Source organism: Lepidochelys kempii, chromosome 4, assembly GCF_965140285.1.
Source record: "Lepidochelys kempii isolate rLepKem1 chromosome 4, rLepKem1.hap1, whole genome shotgun sequence".
NCBI lineage: Eukaryota > Metazoa > Chordata > Testudines > Cheloniidae > Lepidochelys > Lepidochelys kempii.
In genome coordinates, this window is record NC_136383.1 from 54,303,303 (window position 1) to 54,323,609 (window position 20,307).

General features: G+C 38.2%; 1 protein-coding gene across 3 annotated transcripts in view; it reads right to left on the reverse strand.

The window, feature by feature from the left end:
• SLC10A7 (solute carrier family 10 member 7) overlaps positions 1-20,307 on the reverse strand; it is a 198,738-nt gene that overhangs the window by 18,443 nt on the left and 159,988 nt on the right. For all 3 annotated transcript variants that reach the window (XM_073341293.2, XM_073341294.2, XM_073341295.1), the window contains 3 exons: positions 14,620-14,785; positions 10,437-10,488; positions 9,027-9,100 (listed from right to left, as the gene is read on the reverse strand). In XM_073341293.2, coding sequence (XP_073197394.1) covers positions 9,027-9,100; positions 10,437-10,488; positions 14,620-14,785 — 292 coding nt within the window. The remainder of the gene's footprint in view (positions 1-9,026; positions 9,101-10,436; positions 10,489-14,619; positions 14,786-20,307) is intronic.

Below are 20,307 nucleotides of genomic sequence, written 5' to 3' on the forward strand. Positions count from 1 at the left end.
ATCTTCAAATATCAAAGATTTAAGTAAATAAAAATGTAAAAGGGGGAAAGAGAGAATGTGCTGTTTGATCTATTTATGGTTTTTCAACGGGTGTTTTCAGATTGAAAGTGATGTTTAATGAACGACCTGAGCAATCTCACCAAATGCTAACAATGAAACATTAAACACCGACAACTGAAGACTGCCTTAGACTCAGGAACACCTTAACCCATCTGACAATATTGTAGTAGTAATTAATTAACAGGTCATTCAAAAATGAATCAAACCACCATAAATCTTATTTTAAACACTAGCTTACCTCTACAATGAGACCTAGGCACATGCATGGCTATGGTGTAGCTGATCTTGGTCTACTTCAGAGACTTTTTACTGCCTGTATATCAAGTCATAGTTCACACAGACAATATATTCAGTGCACTCAGAGGTTCGTCTTGTACTTCATTACTAACATGAAAGCCATTGAGATATGTGTACTCAGTGATTGCAGAAACACCCTTTTTTCTCTATATTTCTAGTATACTTTTATGTAACAGAGCCATGTCAGTGCCTCAGATATTATGGTGATAAATGGAAGGATGCACAGAGAGACAGACAATATCCTACAGATTGAAAGTTTTATTAATTTGCTGTTCCCTTGAACACAATTATTCTCTCCAGCACAGCAGATGCTTGTGGAGGCATTAAAGTTTTGGCGAAGTGAATTTCATTTAATGTATTAAAATAGACATTATGGAAATACTTATATACATTATTCCTATTGTATTTGAGTGCGTGCAAGAAATGAAACCCACAGTGATTCCCTCCTTATGCATCAAGGCAAGCAAAAACACGGATGCATAAACTAAACATCTTCTCTCCCTCCCTCCTTTTACTATGTTTTTAGGCCATGGAAATGCCAGATATCAGAATCTGAAAACACTGGCCACAACTTTTCAGCTTTTTTTTTTTTGTAGAACAAAGGATAATAAGATTTACTTTCCCCATCACTTGGGCAGGGACTTTGGAGCCAACAGTCCTCTATCCACAGGAGAGAGAAATACTGTCCTATGTCTATTTTCCACACTAAACCACTGACAATTAGGATGGTGCTGGGAGTTGTGGATAGCAACTTGCAATGCTATCCACTTCCAACCTCACAGCAATTCCCCTTCTAACAGGGCCACTACTTTTTCCAACTATTTTTTGTTTTTTTTTTTAAATCCTTGCACCCATAGTTTCAGGAGTGTCTGAAGCCAGCAGCTGAGACTGGCTGCCAGACGGTGCATTGAGAGCAGCACATGTAGATGTGATACTCCCACGGAGACTCAACAACATCTTCAATACTCTTTACCATAGGTGACATTTGTAGCCTCTGCCAGCTTGGGATAAAGTGATCCTGAGTCATGTCCAAATTCGGATCTCCCCAAGGGTAACCTGCCAGCTATCTGCTGAGTATAATGTAGTTCCTTAAAGTAGATACATTAACTGTAACTGTTTTGGTGGAGAGAGAGGGATGGGAGGGCTCTTGGGTCATTATCATTTTACAGCTGGGTGTTTGTAGCATCTTTTTTTTATTATTATAAAGCGGTATGAGCTTGCTGTCATTAAAAACCTGCAATCTGGTTTTTAGTGTCTGATCTAATTAAGAGTTCATCTGGCAAGACACACAACCAAATAAATAATTGGAGAGGTGCACCTCTGAAATGACAATTGTTATTCATCGATCTCTTTTTGCAAGTAGAGATTGAGAGATGTAAACTTCAAGTGAATGAGATCTCCTGGGTGAGATTCTTCAGTTCAAACACAGTAAACAACTGTTGTTCTCTGATGCACATTTTAGTACTGCTGGAGGCAAACTTTCTAAATATTAATAAAAAAACCTACTACTGGCAGAGTGTACAGATGAATAGGAAGCACTAGGAAACAAGCCCCAGTGCTGGATTTCTTGCCCACATTCAAAGGCTAATCAAAAAGCATGTGTTTCAGGGCACATAAGAAGGGAGATCCCCTAATTTCCTATAAGGTTACCCTTTTAGAATCATAAGAGAGATGAAAATTCAGTAAACAGAAACAGAGGAGGCATAGGATATCATGAATCTCATGCCAAACACAACAATAGAAAAACATGTGCTCTGTCCAAGTGCCACTAAGACTCATTTAAACTCTGACATTTCTTTCTTTGAGGTAGATCTACTAGCAGATTATCTTCCTGAATATATGCCCTCACTGTAACCCCTTTGTGCTTCTCTGGTGGTGCAAAGAGGTCATAAAGCTGACTTAGCTAGCCAGCATGTGGACATGATGGGAGACTAGGTGTTGGCAGAGCATTGCTACTCCCAGAGGCTGTCACTAGCTGGCACATGAGAGCAGGGCTGAGTCTGCTCTGATTTGTGCCTGGACCCCCCATATGTTTACTTACCTATTGATTCTAATGATCACACTGAAATATATGGTAAATGTTCACGTTGTGGGTCAATCTGAAACTCCCAGACACTAACCTGGCAAGCTAGACGGTGCTTCACTTCATCCCAATAATAATACTTTAAAATATACAACTATACATGAACATGGGGCCAGAGTCACTGGCAGGTCTAGGTCAGCATACGATGGCAAAGTGCCTGCCGCAAAGCCCTGGTGATGGGCATTTGGCTAAAGGAAAAAGTTGCTAAGTCCACAACTTCAGCTGGACTGGGGGGTGAGTGTGTAGGGGGGTTTGAACAGCTAAATAGGCACAGCTGATGGGTGTGATGATGGATGTGCTGATTCACCACATGACAGCAAAAAGCCTCATGTACGGTGTTGTGGCTAAAACTGCCTGCCATGTCACTGGACTCTGGCCATCCGTCGTTTGGGACTTGGAAGCATGTATCTCAGCTCAGTTACACAACTGTGTTTGTTACCATGCTGAATAAAACCTTTTTCCTGTTTTTTTAAAAAAAATCCCTTGGGGATTACTCCTTCTGGGTGAGTAGGAACGCTGTACATGCCTGCAAACTGCCAGCTCTGTTTGGGGAGTGGGGGAGGGAGGGTGCAGAGGCTTATGTAGAAGGAAAACATTTAAACTATCTCCATCCCAGAAGCCTTGAAAATGGATTTGGTTTTTGTCTGTCCCCCCAGTGGAGTGATGTCTTTAAAACATGGGCAAGTCCCGACCATCAAGTTCTGTCTCTCCTCGGAGTCTAGCGAGAAAGGAAGGTGGCGACTTGTTAGGTCATAACGATGACTTGATAAATAATATTGTACCTCAAGAACATGTTTGGTAGGGACCCAAATGAGCAAGGGTGGGAGAGCGAAGCAAGTACGTAGCCAGTCCTACAGAACTGACCAGCCATGCACGGAGGCCTACACGGCTTCTCATTAGACTAGATAGGTCTTTCCTTCCTCGGAAATAGTTTAAAGTTTTTAGGAGAAGACAAAAGGGCTGGTTGGTCAGCCAGCCATGGAAAGGGAGGACAGTCTATGAAAGGAGCACCGAAAAGGGAGTAACTTTCTTTGGCTTCTTGGTTCTGCTTTCAGCTACAGCAATGTAGCTTGGGAGTAATTTCAATGACTTTAAATGACAATAACAGAACTGTTTACAGGTACTGGGAACTTCTGTATGTGAACTGGGGTCCTAGAACTGTCCTCTTGTGCCAGGCTCTCCTTTCTAACTCATGCACCATTAGCCCCTCCAGGCCTAATCTTCTGAAATAAGTGCCACTTACTGGGAAGGGAGAAAGCCCTCCCAACCGCCCTGCTGGTGGCAAGGGGGGAAGACACAAAAGAACTTCAAAAAACAAACTTTAAAACTGACCTCAGGAACATAGATTTGAACTTGAAGAACCCACACTAACAGTAGGTACTTTATCCTTGGTCCCAGCTCTTCATAGTAGTTTGCTCTTAACATACCCATTAGAAGGCCAGGAGATTTCTTATGCAGGCACAGTAAGGAGGCTAGAGCTGGGAATGAGTGGGCTACAGTAATAACCCTTGTGAGACTTTGTATCTTTCTAGGAATTCAAAAGCAAAAATGGATTCAACAGGACCCCTATGATTTTAACAATTTTGGTAGAAGTTGGGAGTACACCTTGGTCCAGATACAGCCTCCAGCCATCTGTTCTTTCAAATGCCATCCCCTACCAACAAGAATCATCTCTCTCTTATGCAGGCAGGTCACTTTCACCTAGATCCCTTTCTCAATCAAGTTAGATGAAAAGGCCATATAAAACTAAATATCAGCAGGAAGTGGATAATTATGCAGCCTAAAATGTTGCCTCTTAGTCTTCATATAAATATCGAACAAAAGAGGTTACAAGATGGATCCTCCATAACCTCACAAATGAAGGCCTTTGGAGAACATCAGTAATTGCACAGCATTACCCTTTGGGAACTCTATACGAGAAGTCAGTGGAATCACTCACATGCTTAAAATTAGGCACATGCCTTATTACTTGATGAATCAGGGCTACAGAGCACAAACTTGAAGTCATTGGGAACAGAAAGCATTCAGCACCATGCAAGAAGTGCTCATTATTCCTGCAGGTTCAGCTCCATATTTACTGAGTCTGCAATGGTTGACTATACAAATTAACTCTGGGCTGAAACTTGGCAATATTTCTGGTTTCACTGTGTTTCTTTTCTCTTATGCAGTAATTAAAAAGCCTTATTTTATCACAGTCTGTAATCTGAATCCAATCTTTTGGCCTTTTTATATTTAAAGCAGCTAGATTCTCATAGTCATAAAACAGGCAAATGCAGAAGCATGCTACCTTGTTTTTAAATTGTCTGAACATAGATTGTCCACTCTGCACTGAAGCAATAAAACAGTGTATCCATTTTTATTAAAAAAGAAAACCAAAACAGAAAAATCCTTCAAATGAATTTAAACCACAAACATTTTCAAGTAAAATTGACCAAAATAAATAAATTTACAGCTTCTTCCTCAGAGTATTTATATCAACTGAAAAATTTAATTGGGTTTATTTAAGACTCTAAAAAGCCATTGCCTTATTGCTATCTAAATGAGAAAATGTACGCTGCATTGAAAACAAAATCCTAATTCCATAAGGGGCTTTTTAACAATCCTTTGTCAATCATATCTGGTATGCTGATGTTACAGAGTAGGTAGCAGCTATTTATTTTCTGCTGGATAAAATATGTATAGGTTGTAGTTATTGAACTATTATGAAGGTTTAAATTAAAAACTGAATTACTGGTGAGTCTGCATTTTTATTTTTTAAGTGGTGACCTGTAGCTAGTATAAAAGATACAATAATCTCCTACGCTAGCCAGAGACTATATACAAGTTCAGGCAACCAAGCCTGCAGTATTGTTTTAGATGAACCATACTGATCGCTCTGCACTTCCTTCAGGCCTCCTCTTTCTTGCTGAACGAACTCCAGGGAATGGCATCATGTCAGGCTTTCCAGATGGATTATGTGAAGCCATAGCTCAATGTCATTTTCAATAGCAAGACTCATAATTAAAGGTCAAATAGTCACTTCATCTGCAATCAATCAATAGAAGAAGTACTAATACTAAGTACTAATCAATCATTGGCAAATGCACTAATAAAAGCCATGAATCAAACGTCTGCATGTGTGCGTACTCACATGTACTGTGTATATATGGGGAGAAGGAGAGAAAGAACAAAGTGTGGGGGAAATATGTGAGGATACCACATTTATCTTCACTATTTGTAAGTTTATATCCCTAATTCACTAGTTAAATGAAATAGAAATAAATATGGTTTTGCGTGCCAACATGATGTATACTCTTTAGAAATTACTGAAAGGACCATTTATATTAAGAAATATTAATCAGTTTATGATACCGAATGAAAAATATAAGGAACCTAGTCAGTGTAATTCATCCTTATGCCTGCACCTGATCTTTGAGGAAAAATAGGTGCGTCAGCTGTTCAGTATATAAAATAAACCCCGACTTATGGGGACAGCACTTGTCTCAGTGTAGAGCGAGCAATTTTTCATGAATTCAGCAGTGGAAATGGCAGTTGAGCATGCATTGCATGAGAATTAGTCGATTTCTTAACATGGTGCAGGAGAAATATCTTACAAAAGTCTTCTGGTGCTTCTCCTATTACCACTTCTAAAGCTTTAAAGCTGTCCTCTCTTCCTCCTCTTCTGTTGGTTCCATTCTAAAATCCCCAGGGAATGGACAAGAAACACCTATTGGAGCTTCACATGTCAAGATGAGAAAAACGAATTTCAAGCCCCAAAATAAAGCTACTGTTGTAGGAGGTCATTTATATGTTACCAGTTGCTTAATGGCCATGTCCTGAAGGTAAATGAAAACAACTGCCCAAAATGGGCTTAAAACAAGACCCTGAACTGCAGTGGTTCTCTCAGATACTATGATGTTGGAGACAGAAGTACTAACATTAGTGCAGTTTTTTTGCATGCTTTACAGTAAATATTCCCTGTAAAATGTGATGGAACAACAACATAGCATGGGCATCTTCTGCCTGTTATGCTCCCACTAAAGTCAAAAGCAAAACTCTCATTGATTTCATTGGGAGCCAGCTTGGGTTTCTGATATAAATAAACAAGGATCTAGTACACTGAACGGTCATTCAGGAACAGTTTATTGTTATACACACACACACTACCCCATAACGCAGCCATAGACCAGGAGAGGAACTTGGGATAACTTTACAATAAATGTTAATTGCATAGGTTAAAGATTCTTATTTATGCCACTAGCTTTGGGGGCAATTTTCATAATACTAAAGCTTTGTTAATCCAGATCTTTCTGATAAGCTCCATCCATTTATTTATTTACATAGCTATGCCTTTTTTTTTTTGACGTTCCCTTTGCTGTGGGATCTAGAAACCAGAGCAATAATTAACAGAAACAAAAATGCATACTCTGTCAGAGGCAATGGATAAACAGTAATTGGCAACTGACGGACAATAGGCATGCTTACATACACTGCCCTCAGACTTGCTAACTGTGGGCTCTGGTGAACTGCCAAAAGAACCACTTTCCACAAATGGGAGCGCTCCATTCAGAATGCCTTGGTTGTGGTCTCTTACAACAAAACTCCAGGAACCATCAACAAGAGCAACACAACTGATCTTAACAGCAGAGATGTAACAGAGTCAGATGCAATCTCTCAGACAGCTGAGTGCTAGACTATTCAGAGCTTTAAACAGTAACGAGTGTGCTCCCAGTTATCTGCCCACTGGGGAGGTAAACTGCAGCAAGAAATACCAGCTGGAACTTCTGAGTGTTCTTCAAGGGTAACCCCAGTGAAGCAATCTACCCCAAAGCTGACAAAGGCTAACGTAACTGTGGCAAAGTTTACACCCAAGAGGAGGGGCTGCAATATTCTGGCCAACCACCCCCACCACCTATCCACTTGCACACCTCTTTGCCTATACTAGCTACATATATTAGTAGAGAGGAATTATGAGTCCTGGGGAAAACAGGTTCCAAAGAGTCCTGAACTTTTAGCTGGCTGCTGTTTTCCCACATCTGTTGCACGTGCACAGAGCACTACAAAGTGCAAGCAAAACCTGACTAATTTAGATGTCTCAGGGAGAGCAATTACTTTTTATTCAGCAGCTGCTAGGAGCTAGGAACCAGGTAGCTTCAGGGAGAAAATAAAAATATAATGAACGGGGATTGAGTCACAAGCTAGTGGGGAAAAGGCTGGAGAGAAGGAGCACTGACTTCAGTGTATGCCATGTGTGATTCAGGCAGGGCTATATGGGAGGGTTTATAGCATGAGAACACAGATCCATGATTTTTTCTGGGTGAAAGCAATCCCCTGGAGGCTTCTCATGTTTAAGCACCCACTGTAGTGATTTTATTTGCACAGCAATTATATAAGTGTGTGCAGTCTACACACAAAATCACAGTCTCAAGAAAAAAAAGATAAAATAATTGCACATTCTTAGCTAGTTGAAATCAATGCCCTTTGTTCTGTCAGGTCACACTTGTACCCAAGGTCTGCAGGTAACTTGGTCTAATCACACATGTTGTACTGTGCTATACTTATATGAAAGATAAGTCATATGTACTACAGATTGTCTGAAATTGTACTCAAAGCAATGCAAACTGATTTTATTAAAAATGAATTCAAAGTATCCAGGCAGTTTAAAAGAAATCAAAATAAATACTTTCTGTATATTAAAATGTAACTGTAGAAATGCTACTCAATGGTAAAGATCGTCATTACCATTCCTTCTAATATATCCAACTCCATTTAATAACTAAAGTTTTATCTTTGATAGTTACAGGCTTGAAAAGGTTAATACTCAATTATATATGCTGTACTTTATCAAACAAACATTTTCCAGTTTTGGAAAGAAATAAGAAAACATACAGCCACCAATAGTGCCACTGACTGATCGGCAGAAGAGAACAGGAATAGGAATGGAGCACTTTCATGACACTCTAAACATAACTATTTTAATTATATTTTGTATGTTTCGATCAGACCATGCTTGTTATCACTAAGTAATTTTAAATGACAAATACTTCAATAATGTTTTTGACTAATGAATTGTAATAAATTATACACACAGTCCAAAGATGTTGCAGACTTCAGATAAATACAATTAAGCTGCTAAACTACACAGAAAACAGAACTGTCCTTAGTGATCTATTTTGGAATATGCTAAGCACGGCAAATGCTAAGCAGTTTTGAGCAATATCATCTTTCTGGGGTGACAGTGTAGGAATAACTAAGAACATTATGAGTAATGAACCTCAAACTTTATCAATATTGGATTAGGGTATTGGAACATCACAAGTAGAAAATGAAGTAGCTCCCTCTAAAATAAGAGCAGATTAATGGCACTGCAGTACAACTACTGAACTCCCAGTTGAGAAAACTGTGCTGTCTCCTTTTTAATAAACATTTATTTACCCCGTGCAAAAATGTTATCATTAATATACCAATATCCTTAATATACCAATGTTCGCATGCTTGTCACACTGAAACAACTACTACTTTGATTTAACAAAAACAACTTTTTCCAACAAAGTGAATTACTGTGATTGCACTGAAAAGCTAAACTTGACCTCTCATAATGACTTACCCAGGGTGAGGGATTTGTGTGTGGAACAAAAAATGATAGCCACGGTGTCTGCTGGTGTGAAACCAGAGTTATTCCTAGAAAAAAAAAACATTTTAATAATCTCTTTTAGCAAAAATCTGCTTAAAACATCATTGATCAAATGTACAACTTTAAGTATCCACACACATGTTCATAACACTTTGATCAGCTAGACAGAAATAATTCTACCCACAGATGCACAGCAATGTGTGTGTGGTGGGTTTTTGTTTTATTTATTTAAAAATATTTTTTTCTCTCAGTTGTGGCAAACTCTCTAATGGATAAATTCCCACAACCTAAATCCACCCAAGGTTACTTCTACATACATTCTGTATCACATTAGCAGCCAACTCCCCTTTGTAAAAACTGACCAACAGACAGTAAAGAGATATAGGATACATTCTATCTATTGAGAGAGAAGCTGGGCTTGAGGTTTATAGGATAAAATTAAGGCAGTAAGGTCGGAAAAGTGACCAACAGAGGCATACGATTGCCCAGTAGAGGTCATATGTTCAATCCAAATGGGAAATAGCTTTTCCTGAAACTCCAGATATGTATTTATTATACAGTTTAAGTAGCATCCTACTCAAGGTCCTGTAAAAATGGCATTGTGGGGTTCTACAACTGGGTCAGATCCTTGGTCCAGGAAAGGGCCAACATTACAAAAGGCACTTAAAGATGTCCTAAAGGATCATTTAGGATTTCCCTCTCACAGGGTAATACTCTGGTGGCATAAAACTAGCAGAGCTGGCTCTATGCCACGTGTACCATCCCCCTTAGATAGGGAATGTTTTAGGCAGGGGGCATAGCCAGAGTATGCTGCACTCTAGCAATCCCCAATCAGCAGAATGGTGCCTTAGAGCAGGACTGTGTCTGCTCTAACTCGCATCTGTGACACCTGGGCAAATCCATTGCCTTCAATAGAAGTAATTCAGGGGTTCCCAAACTGGGGGGTCAGGACTCATCAGGAGGTCGTGAGGTTATTACATGGGGGGGTCACAAGCTGTCAGTCTCCATCCCAAACCCCGCTTTGCTTCCAGCATTTATAATGGTGTTAAATATATAAACAAGTGTTTTTAATTTATAAGGGGAGGGGGGTCACATTCAGAGGCTTGCTATGTGAAAGGGGTCACCAGTACAATAGTTTGAGAACCACTGGAGTAATTAATTGGAACTTGATTAACAATTCAGTAGAAAATGCACAAGAAGGAATAGAATCCAGCTCCTGCTCTCTTAGCTGTGTTGCCTCTGCAATGCTAATGGGGGAGATGCAGCAAAAGCATCACTAGAATGAAGTCACCCCTGTTTTGGGAACATGCCCCTAGATGTATACATAAATAAATATACACACTTTATATTGTACGTTTGTTCAAAACATTCTAATCCACTTACCTTGTAGAAAAGAGGAAAGTTAAAAGCATGAAGCTCAGTTGAACAAAAAATACTGAAAGAGAAACAAGTTAAATTTAAGTTTACATGGTAAAAATAAATTTCACCTAAACCACTGTACTGTATGCTGTGTACATACCTTTTACACCTGCATAAAGTATGAAAAGATACACATCTGATGCTTAAGGATGGACCAAAACACTCAAAGAAATTTGATCTAGCCAAGTGCGTGGGCATATAAAGACTTGCGGAAAGGACAATTATTTCTGAAGGAGCAGTGGACATCACCATGTCTGAGGAAGCATTTCTGTAGCAAATGCGATTACTATGGTTATGGCAGCACTTGCAGAAGCACTGCCTCTGAATAAGGTACTTCCTGACATGATGTCTCATTGACAGAGAAGCTGACTGGTGAATGCCATGCATCCATTTCCAGAGTACTGCTTCACAGGAGTGATGACATAGTGCAACATTCTGACATACTTTAGGTGCCAGATATATCTCTGCTTAACAAATTGCAAAATCACATGTGAGTGTGAATACTGCAGACACAAACATGCCCACACTCTGGTGTATATTGCCCTCTTGATGAAATGCTTGTACTTTCCATAATTGTTAACAGGGGTTAGGAGACACCTATATATATGTTTGCATTCCTACTGGAAAAAAGCCAATTCCTGAACCAAGCCGTGCACACAGCCTGAAGCCCTCAGCAGTTGTTGAGCATAACAGAACTTTACAGGTGTGGACATATTTGACAGTCCTGAGGGGGACCATCCTCTCAGCTACCTTACTTAATGTCTACATGGCAGCCCAGTCCCCAAGCATGGAATCTGAGACCACATCCCACCCAAATGCTATATAAGAAATGGGGCAATTATGGAAAGGCAACTGACAAGCGGCCTTCCCAGACATCTCAGCACGTGTGGGAATCAGGCTGGCTGTGTGACATTTGAAGAAACTGAATGATGTGTGTGGTCACACAGGCTGATTGAGTGGATCCACCTCAATGTGGGACCGCAGCAACCCCCTGTTGGGAGAATAGGGCAAGTGTGGCATAAGACTAGGATTTCCAGAGATCTTTTAGAAGGAGGAGGGCGCACTTTTACATTTGCTAGAAATCTGGTGCAGAACCCCCTCTCTTGCAAAGCCTGGGTATGTGATGACCATGAAGCTAATGTGTCCCATAGTACAAGGTAAGATAAGGCAACAGTTTGGCCCCAATTTATAACTGGGCAATACTGTTGGTACTGGGCAATACTGACACATTAAACCAAGACTGAAAGAATCTCTTAACTATCAATGAAATTTTCCATTTATTATGAGAATTTCCTGAGATGGGCACACTAAAATTTTTGCCTCACATTTCATTTGGTATTTTACTTCACAGGAATCAACCAATTGTTACAGAATTGTAAATCATTTTTCTTTGGCATAAATGCATTAATTTACCATGCACAGAAAATGCATCCTTTCTGTAATAGCTATATACAAATAAACACCAATGTTGCTATCAATGCTATGTTATATATACTTCACTGAGGCTAGAATATTAACATACAAGTTACCTTTAAACAATAATCTGGAGAATGATAAATATACTTTCCTCTTAAAAATCTCAGACCAAATTTGCCACTGAAATAACACGGCACATAGCCAATGACTCCAATGAAGTAGTACAGACTTTCCTCATTTTTCAACTTTCTAAATATTTTAGAAATAAAGACATGCTTTATCTGTAGCAAATTATAGATCTAGAAGTATCAAGGTGTACATTAATGTTTTTGCTAAGGAATTTTAGTTATGCACATTGGAACTGACTAAATATAGAATAGGCAAAAAAATAAATGAAGTTGGATGATTTTCACAATTACAAGAACCACAATGTTGTACAGGAAGTTTTTTATCCTGAATGTGGCAAACAGACTAATCTTTCAAAACACTACTGTAAATGACAAGAAAAGCAATGGAAGCAACTGGACTGCATGAACAGTCCCCAAAATCATAGTTTGCAAAGCAGCTTTGCCTGTTTTTCACACCAGTTGTTATGCTGTCTGAGTAACAGGAGTGTCTTTTAATCAAAGTTTCTCTTTTACTTTCTTTACATTTTAAACAGAGAATTTACGTTTTTTCCCCTCTATTTGCACAGATTTGTGCATGGAAGTTACACGCACATCATCAGGGGAGAATATTCCTCTTAGCATGCATACCCTTCATCTGAATTCTTTTTGGTTTTATATTTCCTTCTTAGCAATTTTGAAAAAGCTCACTAGAAGTACACTCTTTATTTATTCTCATTTTACAATGTCAGTTCTGCAGTTTACTATCAATTACACAAGCATTTTATCATGTTGAATTGGCAACGAATATTGCAAGTAATATTTTACATGTATATAGTGTTTTTCATCTGAAAGTGCTCCACAGATTATCCACCACTGGAAAACAGCCACAGCTGGGTGAACACTGTGGGACAGGGGGTGCAAAACCCAGCCTTACAAAAGTAGTGCTATGAGAGCTATAAAATCTACACAAATTAGACAAGAATTTATCTAAAAATCCCACAGCAAACTCAGCTGTTTTTACTAAATTCAAACATTATTCAATTAAGTGATGGGCTTTTTATGAATTGAGTGTTTTAAAACACAAAGACAAGATATGTAATTGTTAATTCTCTTATAGGTGTGATTTTTTTCTGTTTACTTGGAACAAGTGAAAAATATTATTTCCTTTTTGTATGTAAGGCGACAGACTATCTGAAGAGCATATACACTTTTGCAACCAAGGATGCAAGATGAAATGTAGTAAATGGCAAAACTTCTATTGACTTCAATGGGGCCAGGATTTCACTCACTGTATCAAGGACACTGTACCAAGGGAGGAGGGATAGCTTAGTGGTTTGAGCATTGGCCTGCTAAACCCAGGGTTGTGAGCTCAATCCTTGAGGGGGCCATTTAGGGATCTGGGGCAAAAATTGGGGATTGGTCCTGCTTTGAGCAGGGGGTTGGACTAGATGACCTCCTGAGGTCCCTTCCAATCCTGATATTCTATGACACCTATATACTAAAAGGCGACTCAAGTGCTTTCCTGAAATTCAATGGTTTTAGACTAAACAGGATTTGATCTACAGTGCTGGTATTGGGAGATCCAAGTTACATCCCCCTACACTAATATGGGCTGCTGTATCTGTGGGGGGGGAGGGGGGAGCAGATTATGCCTATTGGAAAGGCAGGTGATACTGGGAGTTCTGACAGGGGAGAGCAGCTTTTAAGATGCATTCAGGCTCCAGAGGAGCCCTGTCACATAGGAATCTTGAGTCAGTGAACCCCTTTGGAGTCTGGGCCACATGCCTTTCCCAAGCAGTGCTGCCCACTTTTAGGGTTACACTAGCTGCCTACAGCTCCCCTGGTGGAGTGGGACAGTGAGTACTTCGTGCTCTCAGGGCAAATTTCTACTCCCAGGGAGCCTCTGCTAAAGAAAGACAGTACAGACCTTAGTCTGCATGAACTATTTAAAATTAATAATTAAATAATATGTGGGGAGGTGATAGGGATCCTGCTGTTTTGGTTCTTAATGATTGTGTAATGTATTTTTAACTGATGGATACCAGGACACTGTTCTCAAATATATTACTTAAATCTGATGAATAAAATAAAGAGCACCAAAAAAGTACTTTCTAACAAATTACTTCAACCACAAAAAAATTATCATGTAAAAAATCCCAATATTTTCAAGATTTATAATATAGTAAGGAAAGTAAAAACCAGCTTTTTATAAGCTATTAACATAATTTTCTGTCAATAATAGCTCCAACTGGAATCTACACTTTCAGTGAGGAGTGCCAAATCAAAACATGAACTTCCCTTTAATAGCTACAACTTCAACAGGATGGACACTGATATTTGAAAACTTATTACTTTAGAAAGGAAATGCTACTTTGAGCAATCCCAAGTGTAGATAATAGCAGGGTTCATACTTTTATTACTGCTGTTGCTTACTTAACATCCTAAAAATATGCAGCCTCTAGGAATTTTTCTAATCTATCTTGCTTGCAAAATGTATTAAAAATACAAAATCTAGCCTCATGGCAGTTAAATGTATTTCCTTCTTTTTTCTTTCCAGTATACACTGTTCATTGCACACGGGAGACAAATAAGTGATAAAAGGGATAGTTTAAGACCGAACTTACTTATGAACACTATTATAATCAAGCTAAATTTATCAAGGTCAATATTTGGATTGGAGAAAGTGTCACAGAACGTTGTATAGATGATCATCAGGAGCACACAGCTGCTGATAGCACCAAATGGAGGTTTCTTCCTCTCAAGCCAATCCTTGATGTGTCTTCGGACAATCTGTAACACAGAAATCAACAGGTTGCCTCTTTTCAAAGATGCAAGGAGCAAGTTGGGCATCACAAAATGAATCTGACAGCGGAAAGACATAAAGAGAAAAGAATAATTCGGATGACGGCCACAGTGGATTTCAAAGCTTCTCTGCCACACAACTCTTCTTCTGGGGAATTTAACATTTGTAGTGCAACTTCCACTGGGCATCCATAATGAGAGTATATTTTCAAGTACATTCAAATCCATCCTTAATCATGCCAAATGTTCTTTGCTAGCTGTCACTGAGACATGCCCATTAAGCCTCCCCAAAGTTTATCTCCTCTGCTGATACTAATGGATGGATGTAATTATCACAGTCCCCTTTGCATCAACAGACAATTCCAAGTGCAACTTCGGGAATCTTAAAAATCTGACATCTTCAGGAATTTCATGACGGTAGATAATCGAAAGTGATCCATGGAACATTTTAATATTTAAATAGCTAGCGATGCACCAGAAGTTTTTAATTAAATTATAACTCATGCTTGAAAAGCAAAAGTGCATGTGTTGTGGGAGTTTAAATAATTCAAACTCTGAATATCTAGTTTTTATAAATCTAAAGACAAATGCAATTTGCATGCTTTTAGAATACCAGAATTAACACATGAAAATGAACAAACCTACAGTGCTTAGTGTAACTTTTCCACTTTCAGGAAATTGAATCTGAAATTGTTTTACAAGATTTTGTTTTAGAGACAATTTTAAAAGTGAAAGTAACTTAAACTTTAAAATTTTGTCAAATTGGACTGAGCGTCATTAGAGACAACATATCTATCTGAGCACTTCCTGGTGAACTGCTTTTATTTTTTTGCTTTATTTTATATGGCTTGAAAAACTTTAAAGAATCATATGGCCATGACTTGTATTAATTTTTCAGCAATCATACTGTATTACCTGATTTCTCATGAGATCTCCCTACAGTCTGTGTTACCACATTCTTTTAGAAATAATGATGCAAGATCATGGAGCTTTGCAATGATAAGGTGCTAAAAGTATTATGTTACTTCCCTATTGCAATGCCATTAATAAACATCACCATTATTGACTTAATAATACAGAACATTTTAGAGGTATTCAAGATCAAAATCAATGCAGCAGCACAGGTCCTTTTCACAAGCTAGCTGCCAAATAAAAAATTCTGAAAGTAAGCTGGAACCTAGGTTAAAATACTGAGAAAGAAAATGTCTAATAACAAAGACAACACAGAGATTTCTTCAAGCCTTGGCCTACACTAAGATCAGCAGATTCAGACACCAACATCATTGGCCACCTGCACCTCACTGATGGTTTCAGAGGCAGGACAATGAAGTCAACCAAGTGTCTGAGCAGACAGAACTTACAGCCTGGAATGGAGATGTGAAACAATGACATCCAAAAATAAGTGACCTAGGCAAGCATATTGATGGAAAGAAGTTGAAAGGACAGAGCTTTGTAGAGGTAAATCCCACTTCTCCATATTAAAGGAAAATTCCTCACAACTGAAAATCTTAAAGGCAGCATCTTGCTAAAGGAAAAAAGGGCAGGGATGTTTGAAAACCAAGTCCCATTGTGGAACATAAAATCACTCAGTTTTCTTGCAGGCAGAGAGTTCTCACATCCCTTCCTTTTCACAAGAAAATGATTGGCCAAGTAACTTCCCAAACCTTGAAGAAAACACACTCCACACTGCCAAGTATCATAGGATCCCTACAAGAGATGGCAGTGAGGAGATGCTGGTCTTGATCCTGCAACCCTTACTCCTGCCAGTAAAACTGTGGAACCACTTATGCGAATAGGATTGGATCACATGCCAGTAACCATATTAGATGTGAGGGGCTGTGAAGATTTAACTCCTAACCCAAAGAGCAGGATACACACGCCCCTATCCCTAGTGGCTTTGGGGATATTAAATATGCAAACTTCCCAGTTAAAAAGATTAAAAAGCACAATGTGAATGTTGATGAAGAATCTACTGAAAAATTAGAAGATAACAAAACAAGCTGTATGGCTTTAGCCCTCATACTACCTCTTGTTAGTGACTTAAAGCCACTAAAAGTTCTGTGAGCTGGTGTCTTTCCCAATTTACTCTAAAACACAGCTCCACACACGAGAACTTTCTAGGGTTCAGTTTTAACAACACAGAAATTAACAATAACACATTTCAATAGAAATCTTTCCTCAGGCTTGACAACTCCTACGATTTCTCCTTCTAGACTGTTCAGCCCACACCCCAGATCCTCTCTTTAGACAGTTACCCCTCATCCCTTATATCCTAATGGGTTAAGAGGTAACCTACTTCTGTGAGTCAGGACATATGTTCAGGTGCTGCTCCTTAATATTGGCCAGCAGGAACAGCACTCAGTGCAATGCCCCATGTAAACACTGCATGCCTATTACAAATTAATACTTTGAAATGGCAGAACAAATCCATCACATACGTGGAGTTTACATTTTTTTATTCTGATTAGCACTTACTTATAGTTATACCATGTATTTAGTGAGATCTGTTAGTGAAATGCAGCTAGACTCCCTCTCCCTGTCCCTCCCCCCCCCACGTGGAGGACATACAAGTTAATACATGAATAACTGTCTTATTCAGGAATGATTTATGTGGCCCATTACTGTTTGTTATTAATTGAAGTTAATTATATCTAGTATTTTTTCACACTATATAGAAATGGAGCCTTCCTTGACATTTGTAATATAATAGGAAAAATTTGTACAATAGGTGTCATTAAAAAGTACATATATCTATAACTTTAAGATGTTTAAACCCTAATAAACTGAAAAACTGCAAAAACGGCTGTATAGTCATATAACAAATGTTTTGGAAGTTACATCATCACACAAAGCAGAATGTGCCTTCTATTTATACCCAGTGTTCTGGGATTGATTTAATCTTTTAAAGAAGATAGTTTTAACCTTATATCCTCCTTTAAACCTTCTAAAATGCCTCGACTTTAACCCCTCAGCTGAGAGTATGAGTCTTTATTCCCTTGTGCCTTACCAAACAATATTGGATCATTGTTAGCCCCAAATCCAGTAACTGATTTTTCCTCTCACTCACTTTCTCTCTCTTTTAAATTTAGGATTCCTAATTCTCCGTTTTGTCTTAGTAGAGCCATTATTTAATAGACATAATAAACAAACAGCACCATAACTTTGTATTACACTTTGAGTGTTCTTTGCCTTCAAAAGCTCTCTCTTCAAAGTGAAGCATTAAAAGAAAATACTGCATAACAGTCCAATAATCTCACCACACCTTCCCTTACAAGGTGAGGGCAACAAGGCCGGGAAGAGAAACAAATACTGGGGATTACATGAATGAAGGAACCAAGTTCAGAGAGGGAGAAGATAATAAACTGGATTTGTAAGGAGTGTAGGGACCAAAAAGGGGAGCAGATGGAAATGAGAGTATATATGCAGCACAGCACACACAAAATGGGGACTAGAGCCTTTCCCCATTATTTTAGTATTTTTGTTTGCAACTTGAATCCACATAGATGGGCCCTTACTTCAGTGCAGAGTTCCATTCATTTCAATGGGACCCGGAGCAGGTCTCTTGATAGGGTCAGAATCTTTGTCTTTATAGCAGGTTTTTGTGTTAATTCCTGTATATTACAATGAGGGTCACAGCCTTGCCCACCCTCAGGACTGTATACCAATTCACTCATATTCTTGCAGCCTGTGAAATTTTAAAAAATGTCAGTTGAGTCACTTGTCCTTTATTAGAGAGCTCAAATTCTGATTGAATGTCCTGTCCTAAAAATGGATGAAGAGAAATACTAACTGCTTCCTTCTTTTAATTTGAGGAGAAAATGTTTACCAGGCTCTGGCTTTTTTCTTTTTTTATCTTCATCTTTCTGGATAATATAAAAGTGATTTAAAGTGTGTGAATCAATTTATTTTCATGCATTAGCTCTCACTCAGAAACTCTCTCAAAGTAAACCAAGATTCTATTTTCCATCTAGATGGGCCCTCTGGAACACACTTTAAAAATTACCTACTAACATTGAGTAATTTAAAACTGCTATTTTCATAAAATTAGAAAACAACACATTCAACAACAGCATATACAAATACTCCTATGACACTTTATGGTTAAGTGTATATTTGTTGTTACTTTGTTTGCATTTCTGTGGCGAATTTGTTCTGTTACTTATTAAAGGTAAGTGTCATAAGAAAGTGAATCATGGTTGGAATCCTGTTAATCTGTCATCTTAATTTTCTGCAACTGCTTTTCAGTAGTGTTGATTTCCCAGAACATCACTCCTTATTCCTGCAACTCACCTGAAGTTTGATTATAAAAAGTAAGGCCACTTCCATGTGGATTTAATTACAAATATAATCTATTTGATAAAGTGTTCCTTTAGATGAAAGTTTCTCTAACCTTTGGTTTATTTTTAATTTTAAACCACATTTAAATTAGATTACATTTAATTTAATTTATGTTTTTCAACCCATATGTTTTGAACCTCTCTTCACTAATTCCAGTATACCACTTCCTTAACATTATAGATTGTTCTTTAAAAGTATTCATAGGAAAAATTTTACTGCTAAGATTTCTATTTTCTGGTTCCTTTGGCAGCTCATGTATCAATACAGCATCCTTTTAAAATTTTGTTTATAAATACAAGTTCTAAATGTTGGCAAAGCTCCTGTTGAATAGTCTGAACAAGGATGCAGAAGACAGATCCAAAATCCTCCACTTGTAGAATATCACAGATCTTTTCGGTTGACTAGATTCCATGAAATATTACAGCACTTACACAACTAACCTCATTCGATAGATTTGGGGAAAAGAACTGCTGGAATCATAACATGAATTTTAGCTTTAGTTAAGATCTGTTTAATATGAAGTGCCCATTTTATGCCGGCAGACAAATCACCAATGGGGCAACTGGAGAATGCATGAATGATAATGTACAGACATACTTTTTATTATTTATTCATAGAAAACAGTGGGTTTTGGTGTGCTGTTTTGAAAAATGTTCAAACTAGTAGAATATAATGAAAGCACAGTGAAAATTCTATTTCATTAACATTTAATCATAAATCACTCTAATATAAAAACATAAAATAAAAGTCTGTCATAAGCACTTAGGTGTAAAGAAAGAAGAAGATCTGCAGAATGTGGAAAGGAAATATTGCAGCAGCAGTTGTTGTTTCTGTTTTCTGTCACTTTTGGAAGGAAAAAAAAGGAACAAAGAAACAATGATCTTTGGCCAAACTCCCCAGTCTGAAAGACAAGATGAAACTGCTTAGGGATTGATCTAAACTCTACTTGGCTGTGTAAAAGTATTTACCGCCTACTGTAATGAAGGCAAAAATTACCCTAACACGTCAATGTAGCTCATGAATAGCAACCTTCAATAATGAGATCAAATGCAGTATAACACTATGCTATATTGACCAGAATATATAAGAACTTCAAGACTCTATAACATATATATAAATAAATATTATCTCTAACAATATAACAGATCTCATATAGCAGGTGTTCTCTAATC